The 18,027-nt window shown below is 47.1% G+C and overlaps 1 protein-coding gene across 1 annotated transcript in view; it reads right to left on the bottom strand.

Annotated features, from left to right (window-relative positions):
- Nucleotides 1–16,181, bottom strand: part of Cracdl (CRACD like) — a 54,932-nt gene extending 38,751 nt beyond the window's left edge. Inside the window, exon 1 of the mRNA XM_051204454.1 lies at nucleotides 16,019–16,181. Within this exon, the coding sequence (XP_051060411.1) occupies nucleotides 16,019–16,092 (74 nt within the window). The 5' untranslated portion in view covers nucleotides 16,093–16,181. The remainder of the gene's footprint in view (nucleotides 1–16,018) is intronic.
- Nucleotides 16,182–18,027: the final 1,846 nt, after the last annotated feature.

The raw sequence follows: 18,027 nt of genomic DNA on the forward strand, positions 1-18,027 counted from the left end.
GGTTCCTCGTTTACAAAAGACAGCCTGTAATACCTTTAACCCAATGAGGCCTGCACCAATTACTTTTTTCATCACTGAGACAAAACACCTGACAAAAGCCACTTAAGGAAGGAAGCTTCTATCGGAGTCCATCATGGTGGGAAAGCTGTGACGGCGGGGGGGGGGGGGGGTGAGGGAGCGGCAGATCGACCGATGCCGCCGCCTGTACTTAGCCCAGTCTCTCTGTTCAGCCTGGGACCTCAGTCCATGGGACGGAGCCCCTCACAAGCAGCATGGGTCTTCCCTGTTCTGCTATCCCCTCTTTTGAAAGCATACTCATAGGCCCACTCAGAGGTGTGTTTCCGTGGTGACTCCAAACCCCATCAGGATGCCAGCGAAGAGGAGCCACCCCAGGACCAGAAGCCAGCATCTACCACGAGCTTGCACAGCGATGCTGTGGGTACCACAGCTCATACTTTGGGGTCACCGCCATCAGTCATAATTCTATGACGCGGGAGCTTCCTAACCCTCAGTCAGGCTGCTGCAGGGTCACTTATGAGGCACGCCCGTCACCACAGGCTCCACCACAGACTACACAAACGAGGAAGTGTCTCTATCACATGGTCATTCTAGGGGGAACGGCACAGCTCTAACAGTCTTGGGCCCTCGTGAAGATGGGGCCTCCGCCTCAGTAAAGCCAAGAAGAAAGCCACAACAGGACGAGTACCTTGGCTTCCCACAGGAAGACATGCTTGCCTTGGGCACTCACAGTTGAAGCCGGTTCCTACCTATAGGGCCCACAGCAGGCAACTGCATTTCCCTACCCTGCCCTTGCTTTTCTGACAGCGGTTAAGTCCCAATCAAAGGAAACCTATTCTTTAGACTACATCTGGGCTTCGAGGGCCTCCTCAGGAGTTCTTATTAACCCACAAGGATGCTGTTCTCCTCCAGCCCCTACGCGGTGTGCAGTACTTAGTGTGAATGTGGGTACCCACAGACCTCAGGGAAGTCCTGCTTACAAAAGAGACCTTAATGTGGGGATGGGGGGGCTGTCTATTCCTTCTCTCCATTCCCACTGTGACCACAGGCTCCTTCCCAGCAAACAGCCAAGCTCTACCGGTAGCTGCAAATTCTACTAAAAAAAAATCCTTTAAATTTGTCCACATGAAGCATAGGTTTTAATGCGTTATCTTAATGTTCCAATCCACTAACTTCACCTACGCAGTGGGAAACGTCTGCACACTAGGGCTAGGGTACAGACACCTAAGTGTCTTGGTGTTCATCAGAGAGACCTGCTCCCGTCCTGAAGGGCTCTTCCGCACCCTCCTGGACCTTTACAACATACCCCAAGGCTGGTAACAGGCATTTGGCAGCCCTGGGGGGGGGGCTAGGCTAAAACACAACAATAAAACAGCCTTGACTTCTATCTTTACACCTGTTTCCAACATTCTTCCCCCTGCTTTTTATCAGCCCTCGGCAGGCTTCTGTATTTCTCGGGGTCTCTGTACCCACCAACCTTCATGCTACTGTCTGAGAGGGCATTATTCTCGGAGAATTAACAGCATTTTAAGCAGGAAGCTCCATGGATAGAAGGTAACTACCAACATGAATTTTAAACTGCACAAAATAATAGCCTTCAGTTTTAAAGGTGCGTTAGGCTGCTGGCAGTGTGGTAAGGCCTATGTCACTCACAGCAAGCCGGGTGCGATCGATAATGACTGACGGTCTAAAGTCAGTAAGGAGCAACCAAAAGCAGGCAGATATTAGACTAGCTTCGCCCATTGAATGAAGGAAATGGCTACAGGAGGTTTAGTGTGCACAAGGCTTTTGCCCCGAGGGCCCTTCTGTTTGTGTGGCGAAGGGATCGAAGGACACAAAAGAACAGAAGGCTGGGCTAGCTGAGCAGACGGGAAAATGCAGGAGATCTTGCGAGGCTAGAACTTGGAGAGAACGCTGAAACTTAGGCCCCCTCTTCCATAGTTCTTGGTTCCCATGAGTTGTTCGCATACTGGGGATATGTTAAGGAACCAGGCAGATGGCAACATCTGGGAAGCTGAGACAAACGGGTGGAGATTTTCTTCTGTCCGCTGCAGAAGAGATGGGCTTCACAGATTGAGTCTAGCCAAGTTGCTAGTGGGCAACATGAGCGCTCCTCAGAGGACACAGCTGATTCCAGAGTCCCTACGGTTTCCAGTGTCTCCCATGGAATCCAAACGCGCCAGTCACATACAGAGATGGAGAAACGCGGCCAATGGTCAGTCTAAGAATATTAATTCACAGAGAGTGAACCCAAGAGACATTTGCTTACAAAACAGACAGAGATTTGAAAGAAGATGTTTAAGAACTGAGAAGGTTGCAAGGAGTAAACAGAAGACTTTTCACACTGAAAGCGGTATGAGAATATGAGAAATAAATGTAAACCTTAAAGACAAAGGTGCCATTTCCTAGGTGAAATATTTCCCTGAAAGGTCTCAACTGTAGATTGGAGACAGGCTTCGGATAAATCGACAGAAACTACCTCCTTAAAAGCAGAGAGGAGAAGGTGAACATGAACCATGAACAGACCATGAGCCAACCACAGTGCAGCGTGAGATGATCTAACAGAGGTGCAATTGAGTCCGAGGAGGACAATTGTCCTTCAGTAACAAAGACGTCCAGGGCTGCGGTCAAGAGCACTTGCTGCCCTCACAGAAGACCCTGGTTCAGCTCCCAGCACCCACATCGTAGTTCACAACTGTTTGTGACTCCCATTCCAGAGGATCTGATGCTCTTTTCTGACCTTTGCAGTGACCACGCGTGCCCACAGTGCACACACACATGCAGGCAAAACACTCATACACCTTAAAGTAAGTTAGCCTAAACTTTAAACATAATTTATACAGTGGAAAACATATGCAATATACGTATCTACCTAATCAAAACTTTGTTTACAATAGACATCGCTACAGAGAATGCAGGAAGATGTTCTTTAGGATACTGGGAGAGTAGACCAGACTGAAGCTGATAGCTGACGAGAGGAGCTGGAGGAAGGACAGGGGAGAAGGGGAAAGGGAAGAGAAGGAATTTGGGGAATGTGTGAATACGCGTATCGATGGGGACAGAAATGTCAGCATCTTCACTCACACGTGGGCAAGACCATAGAGCTCAGAGTGTGGAGGAGGCAACCCTGTGTATTAAGAGCGAAGATGAAGACAAAATCTTGACAACACTCAAAAGGGAATGATGCAGCTCATGTAGGCAGACAGCAATGTAGATGCCCATGGACGAATAAGACAGGAGATGGGATGGCATCTTCAAAAACCCCAAAAAGAACCCACCATGACCCAGTAACCCGAGTTCAATCCCAGGCTAACACAGAGGAAGAGGAAGGACAGAGCTCCTCCCAAGGTTGTCCTCTGCCCTCCACATGCAGGCTGTGGTGCACATATGTGCACGGGTACACACCTACACACAAACGAATCAACAGAAAAGCGAATGAAAATAAAGACGCCACGAAGAACAAGATGAGAAATGTGTGTGGTAAACAGCCACAGACATAAAAGGAAAACAAACTCTTCTAAAAGAAAGCACGGGCATATAAACCTTCCGGACAGAAATGCAAACAAAAGCATCTTGGTATGCATGAAGAACTCATAACAAGTGTATACTTTGCTCTTTATTGAAATGAAATATTTCTGCTCATTGCTCATTAAAAAGTGACATTAAAAAAAACGAACCGTAAAGTCACAGGTGGGGAGGTATGTGCAAAATAAATAAATAGATAAAAAATGAAAAACAAACCCCTTTGCATCCAGCATATACAACGGACTCACAGAACCCAATAAACCAAAGGCAATGACTTCCTTACTCCATCACTGGGCAACTGACCGGAACGGACATATTGAAACGAAGATAGGACAGTAGCCAATGCCGAAATGAAAAGCCAAGAGAGGAGGTAACACCAGGTAAACTCGAAAGGACGCAATGAAAAGCCCAGCTATGGAAAGCTCCGCCAGGTCCAGGAGTGAGACAAGGGTGATTCCAGGGAAGACACAACAGAAGCTGTAGACTAGCCTTTGGGCAAATGACAAAGGCCAAATATCCTTGATGCTTATAATTACGGTTGCTTAAAATAATGTTGTCAGGGCATACGCAGTGCCTCCCCTGAACCAGTATCAAACAGTACAAAAACGGATGGTGTGGACGTCCAGATAAACACTCGAGAAGCAAACGAGGCAAAGGGCCAACCGTCAATCCACCCGAAAATGAAATCGGGAAACGCTGGGCCTGTGTGGATGGCCAGAGAAGAGAGAAGGCAGTGCGAAGCATACACTACTGAAAAAGGAAGCCCTGGCTCACATGGAGGGAAGGCAATAGAAACCACCTCTGAGAGGTGCACAGGCCTGGCTGAGCGGACACGCCTTTACCGCAGCTATTACAAACACGCAGGGACGATACACACAGCCTCACACACACATGATTAATAATAAACGAAAGCATGATTACAATGACTCACAAAACAGCAAACAGGAAAAGAGGCACGCAGGAGGGCTGGCGTCAACCAAGCCCTGGGTTTGATCTCCTATGCGAGAGAGAGAGAGAGAGAGAGAGAGAGAGAGAGAGAGTTATAAAAACAAACACACGTAAGGAAGAGATACTATTTGAAGGGCTCAATTATAGGTCTGAGTTGGAAGAGTGAAGAATTAAGATTGGAAATTAATCAATGAAGAGTATCTGAAGTGAAAAAAAATATTAAGAAGCCCCAGAGAAATCTGAACGCTATCGGTATACTAACATTCAGGGTAGGAATACAATGGAGAGGAAGGGGGAAGTTGCTCTGCGAAATAATGGCAAAAATCTTCTTGAATTTGATGAAAGACAATCCACACATCGAAGAAAATTAACAAAGCCCACACAAACAATAGTAATGAAACCTGTACCATGATTACTGTAGTCTTAAATACGGGAGCCAAAGACAGCGGGGGAAAGTATGTACACAGTAAGAAAAGAGCCATTGTGTATACAGGAACCACAGTAAAAATTAACAGCTACTTTCTCTTCAGAAACAAGGCCAGGCCAGAAGGCAGGACTCAAAGCCCCGAGAGAAAAAAGTGTTAATTAACAATGCCATATCTACCAATTAACAATTAACAATGCCATATCTCAAAAACGGACGTAAGGGCTGGAGAGATGGCTGAGCGGTTCAGAGCACTGGCTGCTCTTCCACAGGACCCACACATGGGTTCACAACCATCTGTAACTCCAGTTCCGGGGCACATGGCACCCTCTTATGGACTCTATGGGCATTGCATACACTTGGTGCACAGACATAGTAAGGCAAAACAATCATGTACACAATATAAAAATAAAACGCTAACTTTTAAAACTGAAAAAAAAAAAAAACCAAAGGCATTCAAGATAAAGCCCTAATTATTTCTTGTGAGCACTCCCTTACAATCACTGCCGAGTTCTTTACGCTGAAAGCAACACCAGCCAGTAACATGAATCCACAACTCAAGACCACAGGACACTGATTAAAAAAAGAGAATCCTGACAGAAAACATATGATTGGATGAGTCTGCATCCCCTTTCTTCTAAAAGATCTCAAAAGCAGCTGTATAGAATATTTCAGATTTATTACTGGGACTGCACCATGGAGAAATGTAACATATTTGACAGTTACAGAATGAAGAAGAAGTACAAGAATAACGCTGCTGTGTTTTTAAAACTGCAGGGGCTGGGGAGACGGTTCAGTGGTTAAGAGCACAGCGGCTTTTGCAGAGAATCTAGGTTTGGTCCCATAGCAGGAAGCTCATAACTGCATGTAACTCCATCTCCAGGGGATGTGACACCTTCTGGACTCGGTGGGCACATGCACATGTGCACGTGCGTGCACACACACACACACACACTCAACAAATAATAAAAATCAATCTTTAAAACAACTTCCTATTTTCCTGATGCCTCAACAAGCCGCACAAGTGATCTGTGACCCAGCCCACAGTGTGATAAGGCTGGGTCTTGTCACCCTCTGACCTACTGAGGTCCCAATGGACAGTGAACCCTGACCTCCAGTGCAGGTACACACACAATGACCTCCTTACCTGCTTGGTTGAGCCTGTTTCCCACACATGTAGCATGTCACATCCTCTCCTAGACCCTAGGACGTCATAAACCTTTCCATGTTGCATGGCTCTCCATGTTCCACAGCAATGTTGGAACGATCCTTAGATTATCCTCTACCCCACTAACCATACAATTGCAAGTGAGTGAGGAAACAAGAATCTTGACTCACAGGACAAAAGAAAACCAAAATGGATGTGTGTGTGTGTGTGTGTGTGTGTGTGTGTGTGCGCGCGCGCGTGCGCGCGCGCCTGCCCACGGGTGTATACACTTTTTTCTTCATAGATTGAGTTTTATTCTTTTTTTCCCCTCCCTCTCAGCGCCTTTAAAGGACAAAGGATTCTTACTAAGTTGTAATTGTTAGGTTTGAACAAATATAGATGCCATATATACAGCAACAATAACATCACGAGGAGGGAGGGGACTCATTGGTGAGGAACAAAGCTGGAGGTCTGCAGAGATGGCTCCATGGGCAAATCCATCCACGTGTTAGTGGGAAGATGGGGTTCGGAGCCCTGGGGTCTCCAGAGCCCACGTTAACACTGGATGTGTGTGGAGACTGTCTGTAATGGCACTGCTCTGAGGCGGGGGCGGGGCTCTCTGGAACAAGCTGACTAGATAGACCAGATGCATGGGGGCCGGTGGTGGCGCACACCTTTAGTCCCAGCACTCGGGGGGCAGAGGCAGGAGGATCTTGGTATATCTGAGACCAGCCTGGCCTACAGAGCAAGTTCCACGACAACTGAGGACACACACAGAGAAATCTTGTCTCAAAAAATAAAACAAATAAAAAAGAGTCATGACGATTTCCAGGGTCAAACACAGGACTTCATATGTACGCTGCCCATATATGCTCTCATACATGTGAACATGAATACACACACGTATCACACACACCACAGACATATGTTAAATAAAAGAATGGAGTTGGTATAGATCTAAAGCTAATTTTGGCATGTCAGGATGGATATGTGTTGTAAGGGCTAAATGAACCACTGAAATTAACCGAAGAAAATGTAGGTAAAAATCGGTACAGACGTCAGAGGCATGCTAGACGACATTCACTTCAGAGGAAAGGAAGAGCGAAGAGAGACAGGAACAAAGCACTCAGTAACTAAACTGGAGAAAGGAGAGTCAAAATAATGTACCTATCCACGTCCGTGATGGTGCTCAACGCAAGTACCCACTCAAACGGGAGAAACTGCCCTTAAACGACTTAAAAAGCATGTTCAGGGGCTGGGGAGACGATTCAGTGGTTAGGAGCACTGGTTGCTCCTCCAAAGGTCCCAGGTTCAGTTCCCAGCACCCACAAGGACTCAGCCATCAGTAACTCCAGGTCTAGGGGATCTGACACCCAAGTGGTACACAAACAGACAAGTAACCTATACACATAAAATAAAAATTAAGTTAAAAAAAACAGCAACAAGTTTAAGCCGGGCATTGGTGACACATGCCTTTAGTTCCAGCACTCGGGAAGCAGAGGCAAGTGGATCTACTGAGTGAGTTCCATGACAGGCTCCAAAGCCACAGAGAGACCCTGTCTTGAAAAGCCAAAACAAAACAAAACAAAACAAAACAAAAAAAAAAAAAAAAACAAGTTTAGTATCACAAATACAAATAAGTTAAAAATGCCGTATCTTACAGGTCAACCGAGTGGCTATGATAATAACAGACAACATAAATGTTAAAATAAAAACATTCTTAAAGAGGGACAATTTAAAATGATAAAATTGTTATGCTATCAGGAAAACATAAGAAATATATATTGACCTAATACAGCTTTACATGACATGCTCTACAAACTGACAGAAATGAATTCAAAGACAGAAAATTCAACAATCATAGTCAGGGACCTCAATACCTGACCTTTTATCACTTTTATTAGAATATGTTAACTGTACAAACCAATGGATTTCACGAAGACACTTGATTCATGGATGTAAGATGCTATGATCACATATCCCTGCTGTCATATGGTGTGTGTGTTTGTGTGTGTGTGTGTGTGTGTGTTTGTGTGTGTGTGTTTGTGTGTGTGTTTGTGTGTGTATGTTTGTGTGTGTGTATGTTTGTGTGTGTGTCTGTGTGTGTTTGTGTGTGTGTGTGTATGTTTGTGTGTGTGTGTTTGTGTGTGTGTTTGTGTGTGTGTATGTTTGTGTTTGTGTGTGTGTATATGTTTGTTTGTGTGTGTGTGTTGTGTGTGTGTTTGTGTGTGTGTGTTTGTGTGTGTGTGTGAGTGTGTGTGTGTGTTTGTGTGTGTGTGTTTGTGTGTATATTTGTGTGTGTGTGTGTGTGTGTGTGTGCGCGCGCGCGTGTGTTGGAATGGGTCACTTGATCTGACATGTCTGAGACTGGCCTTGAACCCCTGATCTTCCTGACTCCACTCCCCAAGTGCTGGGAACACAGACATGCATCATTACACATACCTTTCATGTTATTTCTTGCAGCGCAATAGGCTTCAGTTACATCAACTTTTACACAAACGATGTGACTTTGCTCTTCTCAATGGTGTGCATTACATATGCACACACCACTAAAATACAAATACCGCACACGCACACACACACACACACACACACGAGCACACACACACGCACACACACGCACACACACGCACACCTCAGTCCGTCTGTTGATTGGCACCTAGGTCGATCCAGGACATAAAGCTACAATAAACGTGGACGTGCAGGTCAGAACCTGACTTTTAATAATTGATGGACAGACAGGCAGTGTCAACAGGATATAAAAGACTCGAAGAACAACATTAACCAGACTGATCAGGAATCTGCAGATCACCCCACCTGGCAACAGAGAACATAGCAACCGAGATCACATGACAGACTCTCCAGGAGACACAACAGAGGTCCTAACAATTCCACATACACTTAGAAGGAATAAAGTAAAGTGTGTTTTCTAACCAAAAAATAGGGGAGGCAGATATAGAAATATAATTACATGGAAATTAGATATTTTGAACTGACCAAGATAATGGCTCCATATTAGTTTTAGAAAAACTTGTTTTAGAAGAAAATTTTTAGATAGTGTCTTTTAAAAAATGTGTCTCGATGGGTAGTGGTGGCATATCTTTAATCCCAGCACTCAGGAGGCAGAGGCAGGTGGATCTCTGTGAGTTTGAGGCCAGCTGGGTCTACAAATCGAGTTCCAGGACAGGCTCCAAAGCTACACAGAGAAACCCTGTCTCAAAAAACAACAACAAAAAATATGTCTGTTATAAACTTGAGGGTTAATCCATATAAAAAGAGAATCCACATATTCTTGAAACAAAAACTAATAAAATGGAAAGATGGTCCAATTATAACAGTTACTTCTACAACCAGGATTATCTTTCAATAATTGGTAGAACAAACATCGGAAAACTCACAATGTACAACTATTATTATTCAATTATCTTACTCCATTTAAAAATGTTTTTAAGCCACGAATAGTACAAAACAATCTTGAGAAATAAAAATAAAATACTCTCAAATCCCTTCAAAGGGGCTGTAAAGATGGCACAGAGGTTGACAGTGTTTGATATACAATCATGAGCACCAGAGTTCAAATCCTAACACCCACCCACCCACCCACCCACCCACCCACTACAAATGCCTGTGACTCCAGCCCTGAAGGAACGGATGCTCTCTTCTGGTCCCCGTGCAACACATAGGTGACAAAGACTCCCTGCACATGGGTACACAGACGCTCTCTCTCTCTCTCTCTCTCTCTCTCTCTCTCTCTCTCTCTCTCTCTCCTTCAAAAACATTTACGAAGCTACTGTAATAAGATCTCACTTAACCGACACTCAGATAGAGACAGAGATTATAGAAACTGGAGCCAAATGTAACTGAATACCTCGGCAGCCAACTATTTTGAACGGGGACATCAAGGTAATTCGATGTGGAAAGGACAATCTTTTCCAAAATACTGTGCTGGGACAAGCAGACATCTACATGTAAAAGTAGAATCTGTACTCCTATCTCATAACATACGTAACATCGCATATAGAGATCACAGGGCTGAATATAAGTGTCAAAAGAGCATGTGGAATTCTTAGAGAAAATAGGAATAAGTCTCTAATCTGGTGCTGGGCAATAATTACTCAGATGTGACCGACCGTTCAGCACACAAAAAGGGCAGAGTCATCCGCTTTGCCTTCATCAAAATGATATGCTTTTTGTTTCAAAGGACTATAAAAGTATAAAGACAACCCAGAAAGTAAGAGAAGCATTTGCCAACCACATATCTGATAAGGGAATATATACAAGACATATAAATATACAAGCTATAAAAATGATTTATATACAAGATATGTAAATAATCCCCACACGTCTATTCGAACCATCCCCTTCAAAGACAAAGGGTTTGAACAGGAACCTGTACAGTGGAGGTGCATGGACATAATTCTTCATGACACTAGCCATTCGTCCTTACATGAGTCAAACCGCAGTGAGCCGCTACCTCCTCGTTAGAGCGGCTGTAATCAAAGACACGCACAATACATGTATGCCAGGCGTATGTGAACAAAAACTAGAACATTAATTCATTGCTGACGAAAAGGAAATTGGCATGCTCCTTCAGGCAAGTTTGTCAGCTCCTCCTAATGTCAAACATAAAATTACCACATGGTCGCAACTCCAGTACCAGGCATCAAGTAAAAGGGAGGGAAAGCCATGGGGCCGTAGAGGATTCTGGGAAGGGGGCAGAGACAGAAGAGAACAATGACAATAAGCAGAGTTTGCCCGATGTAACTATTTCAGATCTGGATTCTAATAAAGGCTTACAACTCCCAGGAGCTGTGGACAGCAATCCAGTTCACATCGATCGAGTTCTGCTCTTAGGATAGTAGCACCTACTCAAGGGCCAGGTCCCCAGCCCCATGGCAAGCGATGCATGTGTTTCAGGAGCATCGTGCACATAGCTGGCAAGATCCAGAAAGGGCAAAGGGGACTCTGTCCTCCATCCTGACGATCTTTGCTTTGGCTACTGCTCTGGGTCACAGCGAGTCAGACAAAGAAGTAGAGTCCATAGTGGTACCTTCCCTCACCTTCGCAAGGCTCTTTCCAGCAACCAGATGAATCCCCAAGGACTGAATGTGTCCCATCCTTCTCCACTCCTTCACTGTTCTGCTTGCCCTTGAGAGAGACAGACCTTACAGACCAGGTCCTTCAAAACCGCCACCCACACATCAGTGAAATTAGTCTCTGTGACACCCGGGGAAATGTGCGACCACATTTGATCATCAGTGCAGACAGCCTCCGGCAATCAATCAGACAGTAATAGCAAAACAAAACAAAAACAAACAACAACCACAAAAAAGCAAACCTTGAGGAAAGAGAATTTGAGTTCTATGATTACTAAATGTAGTAATAATGATTAGGCTGTACTGTCCAATTGTCCGTAACAACAACGAGGTCAGAATGGGCACAAAGGAACAGAAACTACGGCTCATTCATAGGACGAAAATAAACCAAGTGAAAATACCTCTGGAAAAGACCGGACGGACCCAATGGTACAGTAAGACAAAGATTTTAAACACTGCCTTAATGAAGCACGAAAAGCTTAACGGAAGATGTGGAGAATATCAGGAAAACAATAATGAACAATACTGAAATATCACAACCCGAGCAGGAAGGCAAAAAAGAAATCCTGGAAATGAGAAGTACAAGGAATGAAGTGAAAAACTGAGTAAAAGGCTCCGGAGGCAGAACGGAGCAAGCAGAAGAATCAACTGGCTTGATACGAGGACAATGCAAGTTGGTGAATCTAAAGAGAGAGCAAAACGATGAAATGTAAGTCCGCATAGAACAGAGGACTTGGTGGAAACTCCCCAAGTTTGATGCAAGAAGTAAATACGAACATCATAGAAGCTGAGTTAAGTCAAAGTAGTCTGAATTCAGCCCAAAACCAAAACACACATCGTAATCAAACTATTGGAAGACAAAGACAAAAGTGTCCTGGAACTGGCAAGAGAGAGGTTAAGGCAGATGAGAGGCAGCAGCTTCCCTTGTGGCGTGAACAGGAGCGAAATATCAGAACACTATTAAGTCTCGTTCAAGTTAGTTACACGCCTACATCAAAAGCATTGCTTTAAGTGTTGTAAAGGATCACACAGAAACACAAAGCAGATCAAGGACTGCCCACAGTGGGAAGAGGGGCACTATGGGAAGAAGGGGCAGGTTTCTTTGGGGGAGTGTAAAACGTCCCATCATCGGATCATGTCCGCATAAGCACAACTGTTAAAACCCACTGACTGACTGTATTGCGAAGAAAGGCTAACATTATGGTACGTGTATTATGTCAACAAAGTTGTTGCCAGTGGGAGATAAGGATGAAGGCATTTTCTGGAAAGAGAACCTGATACAATCTGTCTCCAACAAACTCATGCTAAAGCAAATGCTAGATGAGGCTGGAGAGATGGGTCAGCGGTTAAGAGTGGGCCCTGCTCTTGCGAGTTAGGTTGACAACTGCCTGGGACTCCAGTCCCGGGGTATCTGACACCTCTTCTGGTCTCTAAGGGCACTGCACAAACATGCATATACCACACACACACACATTCACTCACACATAAACACACACACTCACACATGCAAATAATTTTAAAAACAGCTACTAGAGGTAGATTGAGTCAGGAACAGGAAGCAATAATAACGTGGGGAGATCCGGGCATGATAAGGAGGTGGCAGGCTGGATTCCAACCAGAGCCCCCAACACAAACAGCTGAAGTCCACACCTCGGTCCTGCTCTCCCCACCCCAGACGCCCACGTCCTTCCGGGCCAGCACCTTTGCAGATGTTAACACTCTGATGCGATACCGCGTTCCCTGTCTCCAGCTACCCAGTGTTCTCACTGACCGTCCTCATCCTTCAGACTTCAGCCGTGAATACCTTGGAGGGCTCACAGGCTCCTGGGGGTGAACCAGTATCCCCTTCAACAGGCAGCGAGAGCCCCTGCCCCTTCCACCCACAAGGCGGAGCTGCGGGACACTCGTGCGCGGGTGTGAGATTATTCCACCTGGAGCCTGCTCGCAGCTGCACACGTGCTCCCATGGCCCTTATACTTAGCCAATCTCCCCTCCTCTCGGGGAAAGGAAAAGACAAGAATAAAGTATGACTTAAACTATTGTTCTCTGGTGAGTCATGCGAGGATCTGCCTTCTCCTTTTTTTTTTTTTTTTTAGGAAAACAAGTTTCACATCACTGAGGCGAGTGGAATGTGCGATTCTCACAAAGTTCCTGTGACAAGTCTCTGCTGAGACGCAGCACCAGCTCCCTGCTTAATGGCATCATTATCCTCAGGAACAGAGGGGTCAGGACGGCTGTACCAACGGGACAGACACAGCGACTGGGAGTCACTGCAGTCCACACCCCCTGCCAGTGCAGGACAGATGCCTGCCTGCTCCGAAGCCGGTACCTGGCTGTTTGTGACCCTTCCTCTACCTGTATGGAGCCAGTGACAGGCCTCCACCGACAGGGGCTCCTAAGCAAGGGGCTCCAATGGGGAGGGCACCCCACCCTCCCCACTGCTGCTGGTGGAGAGCTCAGGAAAGGAGCTGGGCCGGCTCAGTGTCGACGCTTCCTAACATCTTTTAATTAACTCCCATCTTAAGTAATGACGATAAAGCTTGGCCTGGAAATGCAAGCCAAGTACGTAAACTTGAAAGTAATTATGACACAAACAAACAAACAAACAAATGACTAGGTTAGGTACTAGCAGGGTGCCACCATAACCCAGGGGCGCTGGAAACTATTGAATGAGTGAGTGAGTGAATGAATGAATGAATGAATGAATGAATGAACCAACCAACCACTTCTTAGTAACATTCACTAGAGAAATTCCTATTAAGTTTCCTATTAAAAACGAGATGGCCCGCACATCCCACTCACAATCCCACTACCAAGGCCACCCAGCATTCCTGGGTTTCAGGGGCAGACTTTAAAATCTGTGACTCTGTGTGACCTTGTCACAGTTCACTAGCCTGAGAGGTTTTCCCTCACTCTACAGTCGTACGGAGCGGAGGCTGGGGCTCTGAGGGTCTGCTGTGAGAGCTCAGAGGAATGTGGGGCCCTCGCCTCTCCCTAGGCTTCCTTTCTGCTGTGGTCAGGGCAGGGTCAGCACAGGCAGAGAGACAGCATGAGCCATCCGGCCACAACTCTTGGGAGTGTTTCTTTGCAAAGAAAGCACAGGACAACTCAGCCACTCACAAAATAAACAGCGTTTATGAGCACACAAATAGGATCTTACGTAAGACAGGCTACTGCTTTCTGGAAACTGCGTAACAGTTGATCTGGTGGTCTCCGGAGACCCTATAAACAGGAACTGAGTTCCTTCATGGGATCCACATGACTAGTCTAGCATACACAGGAGTCCATGTTTACCAGCAACCTCTACCATAGACACACGGGATGACAATGTGTGACAGCTCCCACAAGACCAGGCAAAAACATGAGTTTACACATTTTCAAGTTATTAGCATAGAATGAATATATATATATATATATATATATATATATATATATATATACACACACACACACACACACATTCAGATTTCTGACCAAATCATTACTTTAAAAATAACTAAGTAAGGAGCTTCAAACATCACAACCTTATTTTTAAAATTCTATTTGCATAATTCTTGGGGAAATACCCCATGCTAATGCTGGAGTATTTCTTACAAAGATGCCTTTAACTTGAAAATGTCCAGACTCCAGATGTGAGTCGTACCTATGACAGCCAAACACATATATGATGGGCAGAGACCTGGAATCTCGGTTTTTAACTTTCTGAGTGTATTAAGGTAATGCTTAGTCACACACTCGCTGAAATTAATGCTTGAGTTTTCCAGAATATGACATGTGAGAGGCGTGTTCTTTCAGTTCAGCGGACACACATCTGAGGGGAATCATGTAGGAAACGTGACCCAAAGCCTATTAGCAAGATAGGTCATTGTGCTACCCTGGACCGTTCCAAACAGGCAGCATCAGACACAAAGGCTAAGCAACTATCACTAAACTCCTTACAAAACAGTAGCAAAGATGACAGCTCACATGCACAAATGGCTTTTTCCAGTATACGACAGCATTGGAAATGAGTCCCTGAATTGTTGAGTCATTATTCCTACGTAACAATGGGGGGCGGGGATGAGGCTTACGGGGTAGACTAAAATCCTCAAGTGATACCCACGGCCAGGATGGCAAGTGGATCACTTCCAGAGATGGACTTCTCAAAATGGCCCTCCCAGGCTGAGGGATGGCAAGATGATGCAGTGTCCAGGACACGATGGAGGAGGTGGCCACACCAGGAATTTTCCAACCGGGGTGTGAGACATACAATGTCCTTAGTGAATTTGAACCAGCCAGATCTATGCTTCCCTCGGGAATCACAAGGTGCTGAGAGCCAAGAGCCAAACCCCTGTGAGGGAAGAGGCCAGGGGGCCGGAGGAGAGCGCTGTGTGCACAGGAGGGTGGGCAGGGTGTCAATCATGGATGTGTCTGTCAGCTGGGGCCAGCCCTTTAATGCTGAGCTTTAAGGAATAACTGCGATGTCCCTTCATCTTGACCTCTGCATCCGTCCGTCCGTCCACTCCAAGGACACCAGTTACCGTGTAGACTCAAGGTACAGGAATGACGCGTTGTGTGGACCCAAGGTACAGGAAACACAGCGCACTGTTTACCCAGCCTTCCATGTCTCTCCTCCCTCCTTCCCTTCCCTTCCTTTCTCTTGTATCTGAATGTGTGTTAAAGGGAAAGTATTTCCCCCCAAAAGTCACACAACTGGAGAGGACAGGATAAAGTACACGAGAGGGGGGCAAGGGAACACAGATATCCTAGAACAGAAGACACTAGGGGCTGAGGGTCTGGCCTCAGTGTCAAGGGCGGTGAGAACCGGGCCCTGCCTCCCTGGACTCAGCCCACCTCACCACCCAGCTCTCAGGGGCGCACCTGGGGTCAGGCCTGACGCATTGGTAAAAGGCAGCCATCTTCCTGAGCGCGCAGCGAGCCTCTGGCTCTCTCATCCTTCTGGAAACTAGCAGCAGGGAGAGGAGTGGGCCTCCCTGCCCACCCGCGAGGGGCTCGGGGCTCTCAGGACACCACGGGGCACGGGGCACAAGTTCTCGTCCCTGCTCCCCCAGCAACTCCTCTGAGCCATGAGGAAGTGGGGCTTCTGCCAAGCGCGCTGCGCCGCGGAGCTCCTTGGGCAGGTGTGCAGGCACAGGGCAGGCACAGCCTTCTGGAAAGCACAAGCACTTCCTTCTCCCGAGGGCCAGGAGTGGGGGTGGCCTGACTCCTTGCGGAGTTGGCACCTGCCTCACGGGGACTGGAGTTACTTCTGCACCGCAGAGAACAAAACACAGCAAGCTCCGGGGCACTGTGTCACCGTGCTCCCCAGGGAAGTGGCAGAGACCGAGGCCAGGACCCTAACCTCTGCGGGGAATGAAGCCGGTCCAAACAGGCTCCTCCCCTCGGCTATCCCCAGGGAACCGGAATTCCTCCGGGAGCCCCACACTGTGGGAAGGGAAAGGCTGAATGAAGCCTGTGCCAACCCGAGAAGGAATTTGTCCCCCAGGAAGAGATTTCACAGCTCTGCCAACTCAGATCACCTCGCGGGCGGGAGAGAATGACAACTCAGTGATGGGCAGGGCCACACCCTGGTCAGGACCCCTGGGCCTCTATCTACTTAAGCCTAAATCTCCTATCAGGACCCTGAAGAGGGACTTGGGAAGGAGCTGGATGACTGGGTCTCTGTGTTCTTCCCAGCATGGCCGCTATTTTTCTTCATTAACTTATGTGTTCGGTTGGCTGACTGAGGGCAGGGTGTCCCAGCCCAGCCTGTCAGGGCTAATGGCCCAGGCTCTGACCCTAACAACTCTCCATTCGAGGAAGGCCAGGGCTTGGGAAGAAAAAGAGATGGAATGCGGAGAAAATCTAAAACGCACTGGGGATTGAACCGCTCCCACTCTGGCACCTGAGCCACACCGTCCTTCCTGGTACCACCAGGTCCACGCTGCAGAGCTAGGGGCCGTGGTGTGGGGCAGGGACATGCTTCTCTCCACCCCTGCACGCCGCTCCTCCCCAGCCTCCCCTCCAAGCTTATCATGATTTCTTGGGCCCCACACGTTTTCAAACTACTTTTCCCGGGGCCTCCCAAATGCTGCTTGTAGCTGTGTACAGGTTAACTCCGTTCCGTGTGTCTCTGAAAGCACCCCCCATCCAGCCCGGCTGTAAGTAGTCCGCCCCGGCAGGTGCATGGTCACGCCCACCCAAGAAGTCACCGGTGCCAGCCTCTCTGGCTGGGATCTCTGCCTCTCCCTGTGACAAGGCCAAGAACTTAGTGACATCCTCTCTGCCTACCTGCAGCTGCCACTTCAAAATAATAGACTCCAGCAACCAGCCTAGCAAGGTCTCAAGTTCAGCGGAGACTGACTGCCTCGGGCTGCTACAGTCAGCAGTTTCTAAGCGACATCTCGAGTGTTGCCAGAAGGGGCTAGGCAACTGATGAGTGTGGGGTGTGACTCTGTGTTATTAAAATCCAGGCAACACTGTGACTTCTGAGGGTGGTTCTAAAAAGAAATAAGTCCGTCTACTTTCCAAAGTCGCTTTATACAGGGCTCTGGCCCAGACGTTTACAATCTAAAGGGAAAATGGGGACAGGAAGAGTTAAGGGTGACAAAAGACAGTGGACGCCAAGGGCTGTGGAGATCATCTATCCCCTCTTCTCTCCATGAGGGGCTGCGTCTGCAAGCCTGCTGGTTCCATCTCTCCTGCCTTCCTGTAGGGAGGACAAGCTGGCAGACATCCCCTGTGTCCCGGGATGCGGCTCAGGAGCCCGTGCAGCTGGGCGAAATGACTTAAGTGACAAGGCCAGGACCTTAGGCCTGCTGCTCCCAAGGCCCAGTAAGAGTTAGCAGCAAAGCAGGCCCAACCACCAACCACAGGGCAGCTCCACTGGC

The sequence above is a fragment of the Phodopus roborovskii genome, unplaced genomic scaffold (genome assembly GCF_943737965.1).
Source record: "Phodopus roborovskii unplaced genomic scaffold, PHOROB, whole genome shotgun sequence".
NCBI classification, from domain to species: domain Eukaryota; kingdom Metazoa; phylum Chordata; class Mammalia; order Rodentia; family Cricetidae; genus Phodopus; species Phodopus roborovskii.